The sequence below is a fragment of the Podarcis erhardii genome (genome assembly GCF_964252035.2).
Source record: "Podarcis erhardii genome assembly, chromosome: 6".
NCBI classification, from domain to species: domain Eukaryota; kingdom Metazoa; phylum Chordata; class Lepidosauria; order Squamata; family Lacertidae; genus Podarcis; species Podarcis erhardii.
In genome coordinates this window covers 83352148-83370768 of record NC_138510.1, presented here as the reverse complement: position 1 = coordinate 83370768, position 18621 = coordinate 83352148, and the positions used below count along the sequence as shown (strand labels likewise).

At 46.3% G+C, this 18621-nt stretch overlaps 1 protein-coding gene across 6 annotated transcripts; it reads right to left on the bottom strand.

The window, feature by feature from the left end:
• Positions 1 to 1062: 1062 nt before the first annotated feature.
• Positions 1063 to 18582, bottom strand: LOC309343897 (complement factor H-like). Of its 6 annotated transcripts, XM_081866097.1 has the most exons (9): positions 18364 to 18580; positions 17702 to 17801; positions 16192 to 16356; positions 14218 to 14409; positions 12158 to 12253; positions 11537 to 11707; positions 10366 to 10566; positions 7432 to 7611; positions 1063 to 1254 (listed from the first exon to the last, which is right to left on the bottom strand). In XM_081866097.1, the coding sequence occupies exons 2-9, from the start codon at positions 17763 to 17765 to the stop codon at positions 1223 to 1225; spliced, it is 1101 nt and encodes a 366-aa protein (XP_081722223.1). In that variant the 5' UTR covers positions 17766 to 17801; positions 18364 to 18580; the 3' UTR covers positions 1063 to 1222. The 6 variants fall into 6 exon arrangements, with proteins under 6 accessions (XP_081722223.1, XP_081722225.1, XP_081722222.1 ...); XM_081866099.1 differs by having other exon boundaries at positions 7432 to 7509; positions 17702 to 18582; XM_081866096.1 differs by having other exon boundaries at positions 16192 to 16400; positions 17702 to 18580.
• Positions 18583 to 18621: the final 39 nt, after the last annotated feature.

Here is an 18621-nt window from a genome sequence, read left to right as displayed (position 1 = left end):
CTTATTTTGTTCCGCATGGGGAAACCTGGTTTGAGCCATTTTCTGCTTTTAGAGCAACAGTGGCATAGCGTGGGGGGTGCAGGGGGGGCCAGCCGCACTGGGCGCAACATTGGGGGGCGCGCACTCGCACTCGCAGCTCTCTGCCCCTACCTGGCTCACTCACTCTCTCTCACTGCAGTGCTGGCTGTGCGAATCCGATCCAAGCTGCCGGGTCGCCGCCCACAGTGGAGGGGGAGGGTGCCAGGCGTGCGTTGTGGTGCGGAGCGGAGAGAGAGCGAGGGAGGGACTATCTGGGGGAGGGACAGTGCAGCGGCCGCCCAGCGTAGCGCTGAGCGCGGGAGAGAACCACACCCGACCAGCCCAGGCAGCAGCAAGAAGAAGCTGGCAGCGGCGGCAGGTTAGGGGTTAGGGGCGCAAATTACTTGCCTTGCCCCGGGTGCTGACAACCCACGCTACGCCACTGAACCCATATATTCATATTACTTCTCATTATTTCTGTTAGAACTTGCTGTAAAATTTGGACTTCAATTCATTTCAACTTTACTAGTTTATGCCTTTATTATCTTAGCCTTTACAAATAGAAAATACAACCATCTAGTTAAGCGCCATAAATTTCTTCCAGTGCTCTATTTAAATTTTCTGTGAATACTCAAGCCTTTTCTTGGTTTGCCTAACCTTATGTAAAATTAGTTGCAAGCCAAGACCCCATGACCCCACAGTTGCCTAAGGGGTGAATAACCAGACATGACACAGCATGTGGTTTTATGGATTCAAATAGGCCACAACTTTATTGGTTACAAATGTGAATCGTTTGGCATAGGCGTTGGGTGAAGCCAAATTATATCTCTCCAACCCATCTGCTGGGAGTCCATCTAAGGGTAAATCACCACTTAGAGGGCCCTACGACCTACACCAAATAGAGTTACCCTCCAGGGGGTCCCTGATGGAGGAGTGCTATAGCCCTAGCCCCTGTTAAATAAATGCTTCAGTTCACAACATTGTGACATATGTATAATAAAGGGTGGAGTTATTACAGATATAAAGTCTTGCTATTTTTATATTAAGAAAAAATTTATTTGTACTGTGACTTTCTACACAAGGCAGCTAACAGCATGAATACAGACAAACAACATCCATAACGATAAAAAATTAAGAAAGAATTCAAATCATATAAAAATAAATAGCATATATACATTAATCTCCAGGCGCTGGTGAGGTTGACCTACTGAAGTCTTCTCTCAAATCTGGATGCAGCTGTAATGTTATGGGGGGGGGGTGAGGAAATACAGCATATGTTAGATTCTTTATACAGTGGTACCTCAGGTTACAGATGCTTCAGGTTACAGACGCTTCAGGTTACAGACTCCTCTAACCCAGAAATAGTAACTTGGGTTAAGAACTTTGCTTCAGGGTGAAAACAGAAATCGTGTGGCGGCGGCAGCGGGAAGCCCCATTAGCTAAAGGGGTACCTCAGGTTAAGAACAGTTTCAGGTTAAGAACAGGCCTCCAGATGAATTAAGATCTTAACCTGAGGTACTACTGTCCAAGCGTGCAGCACTAAAAAGTGTTGCAAAATGAGGCTTGCTGATGGGAACAAATTGAGAACACTCACTGTACAGTTAGCAGAGCACAGGAGCCAACTCCTAGGGGCCAAGGTCCCTTCGCTGTCCCCCCCCCCCCCACCACCTATATTTTATACAAATTGGCACTCTTTCAGCAGAGCAAGGATAGCCAAAATGATGGGGCGGGGCCTGAAGCCTCATAAAGGACTGCTGGACTCTGCTGCCCGGGAGGACTCTCCTGCATGTGAGTGTCTGAGGGCCCTGCTCCTTCCTGCCACTCACCATCTGGCCTGGGGCGGGGCCTGAAGCCTCATAAAGGACTGCTGGACTCTGCTGCCCGGGAGGACTCTCCTGCATGTGAGTGTCTGAGGGCCCTGCTCCTTCCTGCCACTCACCATCTGGCCTGGGGCGGGGCCTGAAGCCTCATAAAGGACTGCTGGACTCTGCTGCCCGGGAGGACTCTCCTGCATGTGAGTGTCTGAGGGCCCTGCTCCTTCCTGCCACTCACCATCTGGCCTGGGGCGGGGCCTGAAGCCTCATAAAGGACTGCTGGACTCTGCTGCCCGGGAGGACTCTCCTGCATGTGAGTGTCTGAGGGCCCTGCTCCTTCCTGCCACTCACCATCTGGCCTGGGGCGGGGCCTGAAGCCTCATAAGGACTGCTGGACTCTGCTGCCCGGGAGGACTCTCCTGCATGTGAGTGTCTGAGGGCCCTGCTCCTTCCTGCCACTCACCATCTGGCCTGGGGCGGGGCCTGAAGCCTCATAAAGGACTGCTGGACTCTGCTGCCCGGGAGGACTCTCCTGCATGTGAGTGTCTGAGGGCCCTGCTCCTTCCTGCCACTCACCATCTGGCCTGGGGCGGGGCCTGAAGCCTCATAAAGGACTGCTGGACTCTGCTGCCCGGGAGGACTCTCCTGCATGTGAGTGTCTGAGGGCCCTGCTCCTTCCTGCCACTCACCATCTGGCCTGGGGCGGGGCCTGAAGCCTCATAAGGACTGCTGGACTCTGCTGCCCGGGAGGACTCTCCTGCATGTGAGTGTCTGAGGGCCCTGCTCCTTCCTGCCACTCACCATCTGGCCTGGGGCGGGGCCTGAAGCCTCATAAAGGACTGCTGGACTCTGCTGCCCGGGAGGACTCTCCTGCATGTGAGTGTCTGAGGGCCCTGCTCCTTCCTGCCACTCACCATCTGGCCTGGGGCGGGGCCTGAAGCCTCATAAAGGACTGCTGGACTCTGCTGCCCGGGAGGACTCTCCTGCATGTGAGTGTCTGAGGGCCCTGCTCCTTCCTGCCATTCACCATCTGGCCTGGGGCAGGGCCTGACGGGCCTCACTGGAACAGTTGCTGTTACTGCCGGAGGGGTGCAGAGTGCTTTTAAAATGTTTTTAAAATTTTATTTTGAATTTTTTGTATGTGGGGGGGGGGGTGCGGTGGATGTTTATTGGGCCTGGGAATTTGTTTGATTTTATGTTTTTGTAATTTTTGTAATTTCTATTGTTTTTTGTTTATATTGTCTTATTTGTGTTTTTTTGTTTGTTTGTTTGTTTCTTAAAGGGGTTATTTTGTTCTTAAGGGGAGGGGTCAGGGCTGCCGGGGAATGGGCCCCAGCCCATAAAATGGCTGGGATATGCTTCACAGGGGGGAATGCACTGGGACAACCGATCTCAGTGATCACGGGTAGGAGGAGGAGTTACGCTAAGACCAGACCATGTCATTACAGAGGAGGCAGGTTTAGTCGTTGTCTGAGGACTATCCCTGCCTCTGGGTCTGGTCCTGACCGGATGAATACTAGAATCAGCAAGGGATACCCACATGACCTGAAAGTGTTGCTGTGCAATGCCAGGTCAATGATTAATAAGACCACTGCCATCCATGACTTGATCATGGATGGAGGACTTGACCTGGCATGTGTAACAGAGACTTGGTTGGATGAAGCAGATGGGCCTGTCCTTGCCGCTGCTTGTCCACCAGGTTTCTCTTACGCACAGCAACCCAGGTCATGTGGGCGGGGAGGGGGGGTTGCAGTGATTTTTAGGAAGTCATTAGTTTGCACCAGGCGTCCTATTGGGAAGACCCAGTTTTCTGAGTGCATGTTCTGGAAGTTGGGCAATAGGGGCAGTACAGGATTCCTTTTGGTGTACCGACCTCCCCGCTGCACCAAGGATTCCCTGCCCGAGCTGCTTCAGGTCGTGGCGGATGTTCTCCTGGAGACACCTAGCTTGGTCGTCCTAGGGGATTTTAACATCCATGCCGACACGACCTTACAAGGGGCCGCTCGGGACTTCGTGGAAAGCATGGCCTCCATGGGGCTGTCCCTGAATAAGTCTGGCCCAACCCATAGCCGCGGACATGCCTTGGACCTGGTGTTTACCTCTACGGATGTTGGTGATCTGACACTAAGTAAAAGCGAAACGAAAGAAGTGCCATGGTCAGATCACTTCCTGGTGCAACTGGACTTCTCCGCGACCCATCCCCTCTGCAGGGAGGTGGGACCGATTCGGATGGTCCGCCCCCGCCACTTAATGGATCCAAATGGTTTCCAGAGAGTGGTTGGGGATGCTTTATCCCATGTTGATGGCCTTTCAGCCGATTCCCTGGTGGCCCACTGGAATGTGGAGTTAACCAGGGCTATTGACTGTTTGGCTCCGAAGCGCCCTCTCCGATTGCATGAAGCCCGGAGAGCCCCGTGGTTTTCCACGGATCTGAGGGCAATGAAACAATCGTTGAGACGGCTAGAGCGCCGGTGGCGGATAACTCATTCTGAATCTGACCGGACACGGGTTAGAGCTCAACGTCGAGCCTACCAAGTGGCGATAGCGACGGCGAAGAAGACTTTCTTCACCGCCTCTATTGCATCTGCAGAAAACAGCAGCAGGAGACTCTTTCAGGTGGTTCGCAATTTAGCGGAACCACCTGTAACATCGGGGCCCAGTACGGGCCACATGTTCTCCTGCAATGATTTTGCAAATTTTTTTGCAGATAAAATCGCTCAGATTCGGGAAGAAGTAGACTCCACCGTGGGAGCAGGGCCGGGGCGGGAGAGTGCTAGAGTCCTGTCTGGTCAAGTTGTGTGGGATCAATTTCAATCTGTTACCTCCGAGGATGTGGACAGGCTGCTTGGACGAGTGAAGCCAACCACCTGTCTCCTGGATCCTTGCCCATCCTGGCTTATAAAAGCTAGCCGGGAAGGACTGGGCGATGGGCTTCGTGGGGTGGTGAATGCTTCCCTCCGTGAGGGAGCCTTCCCAGACCCGCTGAAAGAGGCGGTTATTAAACCGCTTCTTAAAAAACCATCTTTAGATGCGGCCACGATGGCCAATTATCGCCCAGTCTCAAACCTCCCATTCTTGGGCAAGGTGATTGAGCGAGTGGTTGCTGAACAACTCCAGGCACGCCTGGAAGAAGCGGACCATTTGGATCCCTTCCAGTCGGGATTCAGGCCTCATCATGGGACTGAAACTGCCTTGGTCGCACTGGTTGATGATCTCCGGCGGGCTAGGGACAAAGGTGAGAGCTGTTTCCTAGTTCTGCTGGATCTCTCAGCGGCGTTTGATACCATCGACCATGACATCCTTCTGGACCGTCTTGAGGGGCTGGGAGCTGGGGGCACTGTCATACAGTGGTTCCGCTCCTTCCTCCTGGGCCGTGTTCAGAAAGTGGTGGTGGGGGATGAGTGTTCAGACCCCTGGCCGCTCACTTGTGGGGTGCCTCAGGGTTCTGTCCTCTCCCCCATGCTTTTCAACATCTACATGCAGCCGCTGGGAGCGATCATCAGGAGGTTTGGGCTGGGTGTTCATCAGTATGCAGATGATACCCAGCTCTACCTCTCTTTTAAATCAGAACCAGTGAAGGCGGTAAAGGTCCTGTGTGAGTGTCTGGAGGCGGTTGGAGGATGGATGGCGGCTAACAGATTGAGGTTGAATCCTGACAAGACAGAAGTACTGTTTTTGGGGGACAGGAGGCGGGCAGGTGTGGAGGATTCCCTGGTCCTGAATGCGGTAACTGTGCCCCTGAAGGACCAGGTGCGCAGCCTGGGAGTCATTTTGGACTCACAGCTGTCCATGGAGGCACAGGTCAAATCTGTATCCAGGGCAGCTGTTTACCAGCTCCATCTGGTACGTAGGCTGAGACCCTATCTGCCTGCGGACTGTCTCGCCAGAGTGGTACATGCTCTGGTTATCTCCCGCTTGGACTACTGCAATGCGCTCTACGTGGGGCTACCTTTGAAGGTGACCCGGAAACTACAACTAATACAGAATGCGGCAGCTAGACTGGTGACTGGGAGCGGCCGCCGAGACCATATAACACCGGTCTTGAAAGACCTACATTGGCTCCCAGTACGTTTCCGAGCACAATTCAAAGTGTTGGTGCTGACCTTTAAAGCCCTAAATGGCCTCGGTCCAGTATATCTGAAGGAGCGTCTCCTCCCCCATCGTTCTGCCCGGACACTGAGGTCCAGCTCCGAGGGCCTTCTGGCGGTTCCCTCACTGCGAGAGGCCAAGTTGCAGGGAACCAGGCAGAGGGCCTTCTCGGTGGTGGCGCCCGCCCTGTGGAATGCCCTCCCATCGGATGTCAAGGCGATGGACAACTACCTGACATTCAGAAGACATCTGAAGGCAGCCCTGTTCAGGGAAGTTTTTAATATGTGACATTTTAGTGTATTTTTTATCTCTGTTGGAAGCCGCCCAGAGTGGCTGGGGAAACCCAGCCAGATGGGCGGGGTACAAATAATAAATTATTATTATTATTATTATTATTCCTGGGGCCCCTCCCAATATCCCTGATCTGCTCAGGGCTCATGAGAAATAGAATTCAACATCAGCAGGGCATCATCTTCAGTATTTCTGAGTCTTGGTTTTGATTGCTCATTATCTCTTATGGTAGCAAGTCAGCCCAAAGCCATTAGCCTAGTGTCCAAGCTGTGAATATCCCTCAGTTGAGATTCAGAAAGGCAACTGGTTGAGTGAACTATAATATTTCTACTAAGGGAGCACAGCAGTAGCAGCCACCTGTTGTTATTTAACTGTTATTGGAATTTTAATCCTTTTTTTGAGGTAATAAATAAATCACCCCCCAATTCCCATCCAGATGGGGGAAAGAGAAGAAACAAATCCATTGCCTACACAGGTTGGAGGTCGCAAATGATTAGCCACTGGGGTGGGCCAGAATCCTGCCAAGTAGCAAATATCATTTCTGAAGTTCCTCTCTTGCTGAATACTACTTGATCATATCCAGCCAAGTCTGTGGCAACCATCTTGCCTAGACCACAGGATTGAGCCTCTGGTCTCATAAATCTGAACTGAACCCTGTTCGCTTAGCAGATTGCTATGGAACCATTTATGAAACCTAATCTAATTTCCTGCTTGGGCTGCAGTGCAAATACAGAAATGTGCTACTGTAAATAAAGGATTTATAAGATCACACTGAAAGCTAAGGGCTCCTCCACATATCTGTTTGTCCCATGATATCTAGGTCCAATAGGTTTTTCTTTCGCCCCACCGCATTGCCAGAAAGACCTGCTGTTTACTGCTGAATCAAAACAAACATCTGTCGAGTTTTCTGCAGATTGGTGTTTCTTCTGATTCAGCAGTAAACAATGTGTTTTCCCAGGGAAAGCAGTGGGACAAAAGAAAATCGTCTCCAACCCCTGATTAGAAATCATGGGACAAAAAGGAGCATGAATGGGCCTTGTCAGCCCAGAGGCATGCAGTTCTATTCCATGTCCCCCCAAAAAACTTGTTAAAGGAATTTGTCGGTACAGAACTATCATGGCAGTAAGGGTATGGAGTTAATGTGGCTTGTTTAAGGCAGAATCAGATAGGCTGTATCCACAATCCGAGGTGTATTGATCAGTTATCAAGTAAAGCTTACACATGGAGGAACAACTTGGAGTAGGCGACCAGTCATTTTTTGTACACATGGCCGTTGCTTGATTTTCAGGTTGATAGCCTGCATCACAACGAAACGAAACATTATCACCCTCGATGAAGTTATTCTTAGAGTCGTAAATTACTTCACCATGTGGCAAGGGTTTAGGAGGGGTGCATTGTCCTAAAGGCAAAACGAATACATATGCATGAATGGAAAGAGAGGAAATGTGTACAAAACCTTTATTAGAGAACAGTACGCAAAATATTTTTGGACATCCTGGTCCAGAAAGCAGCTATGGAACAGGCCCCTGTATGAAATCATGGAAATCTACTGCCAAATATTGAATGGCATCACACTGTGCAATACTGACCAAGAGTCTCTTGCTTAGTATAAGGCAGCTTCCTGGTATAAGTTCCTAAGAAACTTACGTTTTTAAAAAATCAAAGAACCAAGATTCTCCGAATGCTACATTCTGCTACACCCAAGATGATATTCAGCACTTTTTAGGCATGCCTGCAGAATAATGGCGCGCACACACAGGGATTGTCATAAAGCAGGTTTGGAATGAATGTTTGCAAATTCTAGCCCTATTCAGGCATTCAAAAAAACCCATGTGATGGACTTCCGGGTTAGCGCGATCGGCTAATGGCGGATTCCCTCCGAGCTCCGGAGGGAATCGGCTCTGCTGCAGACGGGTCTCACCGCGATGGCGACGCGGGGACCCTCAGAAACCGCAGGCGCGGAAGCCTGCGGACTTGGTGACTCGGCGGGCACCTCAAGCGCCCCCCTGACCCACGAAGAGCCTTTTTAAAGGCTGCGGAGAGGGTACAGAGAGTGGCGTGGTGCTGTGAGTAGACCGCTACAGCAGTGGAGCGAAGCCGCGAGCCATGGCCGGAGAGCGCTGACTTTTTCCCCTGAAATTTGGACTTGAAACAACCCGTGAGTAGAATGGAATTTGGACTTTAAAACTTTTACCTTTGAATTCGGTACGACCGGGGGATGTGTTAAAGGGAAGTCCGCACCCCCTCTACCTACAAAAGATTTAAAGCAAGGATCGGAGAATTAAGGTGGAGAGATCTCTTTTTTTTTCGAGTTAAAAGATATTAATTCCATGAATTTGACAGAAGAAGATTTGTGCTGGAGAGTAAGAGTCGAACTTTAGAAGCTTTTGTCTAACCCCCCCCCCCCCCGCCCGACCTGGGAGTGCCCTGTGTGTGAGCTGGAGGAAAAGGAATAAGGAGTTTGACAGCTGTCAAAGGAGCTGTCAAACGGGCAGTTAAAGTTAAAAATCTTATTGTTTAACATCTCTCTGGACTAAATTTGCTACATTTGAATTAAAGTGCACGGGAACAAAGTAGTTATAAATAACAAAGCAATAGACTGTTGGGAAAGGACTATTAAGTAACCAGAATCCCCCTAGGGGAAACTTTGAAACATTACAATGGCTACAGATGGAAAATTACAGGCAGAGATAGAAAGAATGTTTTTTCTCGTGGGAATACTGCAAGAGCAGAGCATGGCTATGAACAAACAACTTATAACCTTGAACTCTAAAACAAGCAACCCTGCTGAATGCATAAAGGATCTGACTGAAACAAAATTTGCAGCTGAACCAGAAGAGACATTTTTGGAACTGGAGGAGAGGGAAGAAGGAGTTAAGAAAGTACAGGAGAGTACCAATCTGAAGCCTACATTGTCAGAACATAAAGAAGAAGATCTTGGGATTACCAATCTGCGAAAGATGCGAAAGAGGAAAGAGGAAACCCCTGGAACACTTGGAATACTGGAACTTAAAAGAAATAAGAAATATGATTGGGGCTTCCTCTTTGAGCATGGGAGATTAGTTGACCTTTTGCAGCAGCTGTTACCAAGTATTTCGGATGGAAGAAAATTTGATGAGACTGTGCCAGAGCTCCTTCGAGACCTGAGGACCAACAAAGAGGGCTACCAACAAAACTGGCAGAGAGAGACTGACAGAGATTTGAAGGCCTCTGATGTGAGGAATCCAGGCTAAGAACTGTTTTTGTGGACATTTATTTGGGAAGGGACAGAAACCGGGGTAGGGAGGGAGGGGAGAACAGAATTTCAAAACTTTTATGACTTTTGTGTTTGGCTATTATGATTTACATTTAATATAAAAAGGGGGAAATTCGTGGAAGGGAATTTGGGTCGACCTTAGAAAAGGATTCAATATTTATAAGAAAATTGGATAAGTAAAATTTGGCCAAGTAATAAGAATTAATTTCAAAAATAACAATAATATGTTAAAGATGGGAGATAAGAACCTGCTGAGCTAATTATTGGAATTGGGATGTATGAAGGGGGGGTGGGGGGAAGTCAGGGAGTGGGGTTAAGAAAATAAGGTTATGAAATTATACATGTTTTGTTTTTATTTTCTTCTGTGTGTGTGTGTTGTTAAAATGTGAAAACCCAATAAAAATTATTTTTTTAAAAAAAACAAAAACCCATGTGATAAGGAGTGGGTGGGGACTTGCACACGCATCCCAAATCTCCCTTGTTGCGCAAGGGATTCGAAATGCCAAGAAAGGGCTCATATTTACAAGCAAGTTTGAAATGTCAGGTGGGAAAAACATAAAGGAAGGTGCCAGAACCAGGGAGCTATGGCAGCCTTCAGTTGCATCCAGCTTCTGGGTTCAGGCAATATCTCGCCAATCTCTCATAAGATCTTGCCACATCCTGGAAGCTACAGCCATGCAACCCCAGTAAGTGAGGCTTTGACAGAGTGACAGCAGAGCGGGAGTGGAACCTTTCTGTTTTGACTCAGGTGATGAAATAGAACGGGTCAGCCCTGCTTTTGACTTATATGCTACTTCCATCTTAGGTAGACTAACTCTTTCAAAGCACCTCAGCAGCCATCATTAATGTTGCTGGTGCCTTCTTAGCTCAAGGAGAATAAGAGAAACATACACTTACTGAAGCATTTCGGTTCTGGATCCCAGCCTAACTTGGTGCATCTAATTCTATACCAGTACTTTTTATTTTCTGGCAGAAAGCCGTGCTTGCATCTGAAACTAATTGTCTGTCCCTCCTTTTTTGGAAAATAGACGTCACTGTAGTATGTGTTGGACCAAGATAGTGCTCCATTCTCTATATGGGGATAATCACATTGCTTTGCTTTGAAAGAGATAAAACAGAGACTGTTAAAACAGATAAACACCTTCAGTTATTTTGCTTGACGGTACTCGATTCTGTTTGTTTATGCAGGTTTTTCCAATGTTAGCCCAATAGCCCCATTGATTCGCCAGCCCTAAACTCTGTGAATTATGAATATCTCCTATTATTCTTATGGAACCTGTAAAGTGGCTCTGATATTGGTCCCTGTAATGTGATACTGGAACGGTTTTCCACGAGGATCAACATAATTGTGTAGTGATACTGTGGTACCGCGGTTTTTGAATGTCTCCGTTGCTGAACGTTTGGGTTTTTGAATAGCTTCCATTTTCGAATGCACCTCAGAAGTCTAATGGCTTCCACTGCATGTATCCACAATTTGCTGGATTGGGAATGTAAGGCCTTGAGCCAAGTCAATACCATTGCTCTCTCTTCATGGTTCTTTGTTTGAACAATTCAGTATAGACAACTTGTTTAGCGTGCCAGTGGATTTAAGAACTGGAGGTGGGGTTTATGGTTCAGAGAGGAGCTGGTACTTAAAACCATACAAGTGGCAAATTCAGAATGATGGCCCTGACATATGATATAAACACACTGTTAAATTGTGGGTGAACATATCAGACGATACAGCGATTCTTCGAACAGCTCTTGTTTATTCACAGGTCAGAACCAGAACTGAACTGAAGGGTTCAGGCAGCCTGCTTATATAGAGCTCCACTAGAACGCAACAGTAACCATTTTCTGTAACTATCCAATCACTGAACATCACTTTCGATCCCTTATTTGCATATGTGGACCTGAACTATCTACAGTATCCCCCTGCTGGCCCAGGGTGAGAACTTCAGTACGTAACACACACCTTGGGGGAAAGTAGATGAAAAACCATCAAAAATACAAAACAGATTCCATTATCAGTCATTGAGATTAACACTGCATGGGGGGGGGGGAATACTACAACATGAAAATTACTTACGTACACACTTTGGAGATGGTAACCAGCCATACTTTGTACATTTAAAAGAGCTCTTGCGGCTTTCCAGCTGATATCCCTGATTACATTTAGCAGAGATCACTTCCTCAAATTTGTACTGACTCTTTACAGGAAAGAAGTTGCCGCCACCTATTTCTGGGGCAGTGCACATCACTTGTGGTGAAACAGAAAAAGGAATTTTAGGAAGTACGGTTAATGTCTTCCTCAATACCGCTCAGTAGTTGCAACATATAACCACCACCACATGGCTTTTAAAATTAAATGATCATTCTAGAATGCAAACTAGCCACCCCAGCAATCAACAGTGGCTGCCATCCTGCAAGCACTTAGCCTCAGCTCAAAATGCATTGCAATGGGGATCAGTGATATGATCTTCCAGGGTTTTTCAATGAAAATCAATTGCACGAGAAGGGGACTGCAAATTTGACTGGAGCAGCGGCAATATGGGAGGATTGTTTAATCCCTTCTTCCCTGTTTTAGGACACCCCTCTCAGCTGGGTTTTGCCCCATGAACTTAAGACTGAGAAAAATGAGAAACTAGCAGATCTGTCCACCCCTATTCCAGCCTAATGGGTAACACTGGGCATTGCATCATTCTGGTACCTGGTGTGGAGAGATCTGATGCTAGCAGCAGCAGATTCTTGGAAGTGGTGGCACTGGCAGGGATGTCACCAGTGACGGAAGTCTCTTGGTCAGACACTGGAATGACCCAATGGAATAACATATGTTATAACGGTAGAATAGGTAAGTTATCTTATTAAGGCCTTTCTAGCATCTAACATCTCTGTGTGATGCTGGAGGCATGTGCCACACCTCTGTTGCCCATAAATCTCTAACACCTGCGGTCTCCGATCTGAAGGCATATATGATCGTTGTCAAAAGTTACTTCATGGAAAGAGGCACAGTCCCTACCAGCTAGTTCAAACTAAGCGCACATTACACTTTGGTTTGCAGTGGCGTGTAAAAACAGATGTGGAAAGGTTTTTGAAATGACATGTTCTGGTTTGCAATCGAATCATCAATGTGAGTGCATTATTAAAAAAATATTCTTCTGTTTACCAGCTTCCTGTTTCATTGAGTAAGATAGCACAGGGCTCTGTGAGGGAAAGGGAGGTGAATTTTGATCATGGCAAAAGTCTGGTTTAAATGCTACCGGAGTAGCATTAGTTCTTTGGTTGCTTCCACCTGACAAGGTTAATATAAAACATCTGCACATATGTCTCAGGTAGCTTGTAAACCCTCCTAGCGTCCCTGTTTTCTAAGGACAGTCCTGGATTTACAGAAGCTGTCGTGGTTTCTGTTTTAATCCCGGAATGTCCTGCTTTTCCTTAGGACATCCCTATTTTCATCAGATAAATGTTGGACAGTATGGAGTTACATGACCCCCTGGGCCAAGTAGATAAGTAACTATACAGTACAACCTTTAGAAGACATCTGAAGGCAGCCCTGTATCATTTTATTATGCTTTTTTATGTATGTTGAAAGCTTCCCAGAGTGGCTGGGGTATTGTTGTTGTTGTTGTTGTTGTTGTTGTTGTTGTTGTTACCACTACTACTATTACTATTACTCCTACTCTTACTCTTACTATTATTGAATTGAGCATCCCTATTTTCACTGGGATGTTGGAAGGCATGAGCTTGTTTGTTTCCATATCAAGCTCATAGTCATGTCCACTATTATGCAGGCGTGGGGAGCTAGCAGCTCATAGGCTAAATCATAGGGAAGTTTTCAATATTTAATGCTGTATTGTTTTTAACACTTGATTGGAAGCCGCCCAGAGTGGCTGGGGAAACTCAACCAGATGGGCGGTGTATAAATAATAAATTACGGTATTATTATTTTATTATTATAAATCTGACCCACAAATCTGACCCTTTCCAAATACCTCACCAAACTCCCATCCTCTTCTTACCCTGTTCCTCCTTCCGAGAGGTAAAACGATAAAAAACCTAGACACTGCAACAAACTACATTGGTACCTTGGGTTACAGATGCTTCAGGTTACAGACACTTCAGGTTACAGACTCCACTAACCCAGAAATAGTACCTCAGGTTAAGAACTTGCTTCAGAATGAGAACAGAAATCGTGCTCCGGTGGCGCGGCGGCAGCGGGAGGCCTCATTAGCTAAAGTGGTACCTCAGGTTAAGAACAGTTTCAGGTTAAGAACAGACCTCCAGAACGAATTAAGTTCTTAACCCGAAGTACCACTATAGCTTGTATTTCCTGGCTTTGGTGACAACAAAACTAGGCAGATGAATTTATCCTCACTTAGAAAGGTTTCTTTTCACTTCCATAGGCATCCAGCAGTGGTTTGTGTAAGCAATCCAATAGGATTTTATTAAGGTCATTTTACACAACAACAGCTGGATCCAATGATCATTATGATGATGATGATTTCAGCTCATTGGTAGGAGATTAAGGGATTTAGAGGCTATCCGAGCAAATGGGAGAAGGTACTGGGAGATGCTTTTAAACTGGAAAGTGATGTGCTTGTGGGTTTTCTGCATAAAGCAAAGACCCATTTTGCACTGAACCTGGGCAAAAGCAGAGCCAAAAGTTGATGGTGTCAGCAGACCAGCTCAAACACAGCAGAAACACCCCCCTCCCATGCCCTTCAGATAAAGCACCCAACTGATGTGAAATAGCATTATCAATGCAGTTACCGACAGGGTTACAGGATGGCAGATCCATGTTCCCATCAATGCACGTTCTCACAGAAGGAGAGATTATTATGTATCCTTTCATGCATATGAATTCCAATGTATGTGCATTTTTAATCAATTCTGAATGTTTTTGCCCACCGTACAAAAGCAGGTTTCTGGCTTCCAGCTGTTGTTTTGTGATAGGGCAGGGTGCTGAAAGAAAAGGAAGAAAGAGACGGGGTCATCTTTGGAATTGGCTTCTCCTATTCAGCCTTCCAGGTCTGACTTTAGATTAATTGGATCCCTAGGAGTAGCTTATAACTCTATGGCCTACAAATGACATCCAGGTTTTGCTCAATTCTGAATGAAAATTAACCCACATATTAACTTGGGTTCAAATGATATTTTTTATATTATAGCCCTTTTCAGATTACAGTGGTACCTCGGGTTAAGTACTTAATTCATTCCAGAGGTCCGTTCTTAACCTGAAACTGTTCTTAACCTGAAGCACCACTTTAGCTAATGGGGCCTCCCGCTGCTGCCGTTGTGCAATTTCTGTTCTCGTCGTGAGGTAAAGTTCTTAACCCAAGGTTAGTGGAGTCTGTAACCTGAAGCATATGTAGCCTGAAGCGTATGTAACGCGAGGTACCACTGTATATCCTTCTAAGTGTTTTTGGATTCCAGCTCCCTTTGGCCTCATTGGTCCATTGGTCCTAGCCCTCAACATCTAGGCCAGGCTTCCTCACCCTCGGCCCTCCAGATGTTTTGAGACTACAGTTCCCATCATCCCTGACCACTGGTCCTGCTAGCTAGGGATCATGGGAGTTGTAGGCCAAAAACATCTGGAGGGCCGAGGTTGAGGAAGCCTGATCTGGGCATTCAGGGCAACCTTTGCAAATCAATCCCTGTGCACATTTAGCATTAGCACTCCATGCAATTGGTACTTCTATAAAACCAGGAATCCTGATCACCTAGAGCAGGTGTGGCTAACCTGTGGCCTTCCAGATGTTGCTGAACATCAGACACAGCTGGCAGGGCCAAATGTCAGGGAATTTAGGCGTTGTCCAACGGCATCTGGAGGGCTACAGGTTCCCCATCCCTGATATAGAGTGCCTACATATGTTCAGATGGAAGCTAAGTCAAACTGCTACATTAGCAGCACTGAAATGACCTCCCTGGGTTCAATCCTGGGCAGTGTGGAGGTCCTGGGCTACCCAGATGACAAGACCAGCCTCATGGCTTCACTGATGTGGTCCAAAGGAAAGCAGAGCAATATGTGCGGTACCAGTAGGATCAGAGATTTCCTTCTCCTAGATAAGCTACCTTCCCAAGTTGACAAGCCCCATCTACAGCACATGCAGAAACCACCTTCTTGACCGTTGGACCCACTATTGGTCTTGTATGCTTAATCCACCAGAGCCTGTCTTCACATGTAGCTCACTGCGGGTTTGAGACCCATTGCCTACCCTCACCTGGTTTAGCTAGCCAGTTAAAGCCATTTCCTATAATTGTGGCTACCCAATAAAAGTACATTGCTATGGGGTGGGAAATCAGCCCTGAGTGCTCACTGGAAGGACAGATTGTGAAGCTGAGGCTCCAATACTTTGGCCACCTCATGAGAAGACTCCCTGGAAAAGACCCTGATGTTGGGAAAGATGGAGGGCACAAGGAGAAGGGGACGACAGAGGATGAGATGGTTGGACAGTGTTCTCGAAGCTACCAGCATGAGTTTGACCAAACTGCGGGAGGCAGTGGAAGACAGGAGTGCCTGGCGTGCTCTGGTACATGGGGTCACGAAGAGTCAGACACGACTGAATGACTAAACAACAACAACATGGGGTGGGTGGGTTGCGCTATATCCAATCCAATTCCAACAATATAATTTTATTTTGAGATAAGTTCATATGATTCATATTACACAAATGCTGGAGTTATCCACTTTCACAGTGTGCCCTATCCATGTTTCTTAAAAGTTGTCAGAAATAGTCCACTCACCAAAACACTTTGGACGAGGGGTCCATCCATCTTCCTTACATGTTATCCAGCCAGACCCTTCCAAGTCATACCCAGGGAAACACTTGTACTGTAACCGGTCATGTTCCAGATATTGAGCTCTTTTATTCTCTATGATTTCTCCAAAATCAATGTCAGGTGTGCACACTGAAATTGCATTTAGCATCATCATAGTCACTAAAGAAAAAATCCTTTTCAAAGTAGAATGATAATTGATCAAAGCTGTAAGTTCCTGAATACAAATCAAAGGTCACTTCCACACCAGCTCTTTTCTCTAGGCATTAGCATCCTTGGCTCACTCACTTTTTAAGGAGCATCCAGATGACATCATTGTCATCCCATTGGATTCCAGTGTTCTCAAATAATGCCCTCTCTTGTTTTTAACAGCAATGGGAACAATACATCACAACACCAACCATCGCAACAACAAAAATCAGAATTACAGCAATAGCAACACATTGATGTATAGCCAATAGAACACCACTAAAAGTTAAAGTTTACTAAAGGAGGATCTTCACTCCCATCGTTGAGCCCAGACACTGAGGTCCAGTTCCGAGGGCCTTCTGGCAGTTCCCTCACTACTAGAAGTGAAGTTACAGGGAGCCAGGCAAGAGGGCCTTCTCAGTAGTGACACCCACCCTGTGGAACACCCTCCCATCAGATGTCAAGGAAATAAACAACTATCTGACTTTTAGAAGACATCTGAAGGCAACCCTGTATTGGGAAGCTTTTAATGTTTGATATTTTATTGTGTTTTTAATTTTTTGTTGGGAGCTTCCCATAGTGGCTGGGGCAACCCAGTCAGATGGGTGGCATATAAATAATAAAATTATTATTAATATATCTATCAGCGGTGGCATACAAAATGCCCTATATATCAAAGCATTTTGATGATATAAACACAAGATTTCGCAAATAAGAGAAGAATCATTCAATAGTAAAAATAATAATAAATCTGTTCAATAAATGTAATATAATCACTACACCTAAATTTCTAACCCAGGGCAATCATAATCATAATTATATTTCTTACCTGCCTTTATGACCGGATCCCAGGACAGGTTGCAGCAATTCAAAATGCAACGTTAAAATCCATTTTTTAAAAAAAATAAAGACCAGGATGGATGCCCTGCAGAAGTTGCTGGAATCCTGTAATTTCTTTATGTTGACCTACCTGGTTGGGGTTGATAGGTGTGGGAGTCCCACAACATAGGGAGGGCAACACATTGTATATATCCTGTCCTTGCCTATCAATTGGCACTGCAAACACAAATTCATGCAAAACAGCTTAGCACCACACCATATTATTCTTGGACCTATTGATGGAATTATTTGCAGAATGCCACAGCTTTAATGGACAAAAACGCAGACCTGAATTTAGTTCCCAGCCTTAGTTCTAGAGGTCTTCTGAAATAAATAATTTCTTTTTAAAAAGAGAGAGCGCCTGCTCTTTCACTGCATGAAATGTTTGTCTTTCAACTTAATATCTTACCGTGTTGGAATGTGCAGCATGTCCACAGAAGAAATGAAATAATACAGAACAGCCGGTTCTTCATTATGCTTCAGCAGAATAGAGGATTCCCCTTCTGTGACTACATTTTGCAAGGACTGACATTGTGAATATACTTCTCCTCCTTTTCTTGCACCAGCTCAGTTCTTTCTTTCTACCCTATGCCTAGGTTTCTTTTTTTACCGTGTCTTTTGAAGTACCCTTCTTTGGCACAGCATCGAGGGAAAGAAAGCGTTACCAGCATTCAGCACTGAAACGGTTTGCAAACCCGCAGAGATGTTTTGTACTGCCATCCTAGTATTAAGGACTAAAACAAAGTCCGGCCTTCAAATAGAACCTCTGCGGCCCTGTTCACATACATCACAGCAAAGCAAAGGGGGTCCCTCCTGTCTGAGATAAGAGAATTGGTGCAGGATGAGCAGAGCAGATCTTAATACAACGTTACACAAACTACGGGTCGGAAGAGACAAGGATTCCCTGTCAGCATCAGTAAATTGTTTTCAACACCAGGATAATGCTTGTGCTCAGGTGTGCGATCTCCTTATTTTCTCCACAGTAAAAGCAGCTCCTCTGGAAAAAGCGTATGAAATAAGAAAGCAAAGTAATGCTGACTTCGGAACCAGAGTAACTCAAAACCAACCCACCAATGAAGAATTTCCCTGATGAGGTTGAAACCTTCAGCAAAATGTGTAAGAAAGTGGTGGCAAAGAGTAATGGGATTCTGAAAGAAAACCAAGCACTCTCTGGTCACCTCATTATGATGTCAGAAGGTCAGAACATTTGGATGACATACACACTGTCCCATCCTCTGGGTCCTTTGTGTCATCACAGAGAATTGCTTGGAGACAAAACTGACTGGATAAGCCATTTTCTGACTCTGTTTTCAAACTTTTTAAATCATC

What these genes read in the sequence shown, in the direction of transcription:
- LOC309343897 (XM_081866096.1), bottom strand. Translation starts at nt 17,721, where the DNA reads ATGCTGCACATTCCAACACG. An exon ending in ATCAGATCTCTCCACACCAG is followed by an intron (nt 11,708 to 12,157) that starts GTACCAGAATGA and finishes TTTCACCACAAG; the next exon opens with TGATGTGCACTGCCCCAGAA. An exon ending in TCCAGAACCGAAATGCTTCA is followed by an intron (nt 7,612 to 10,365) that starts GTAAGTGTATGT and finishes TTTTGCCTTTAG; the next exon opens with GACAATGCACCCCTCCTAAA.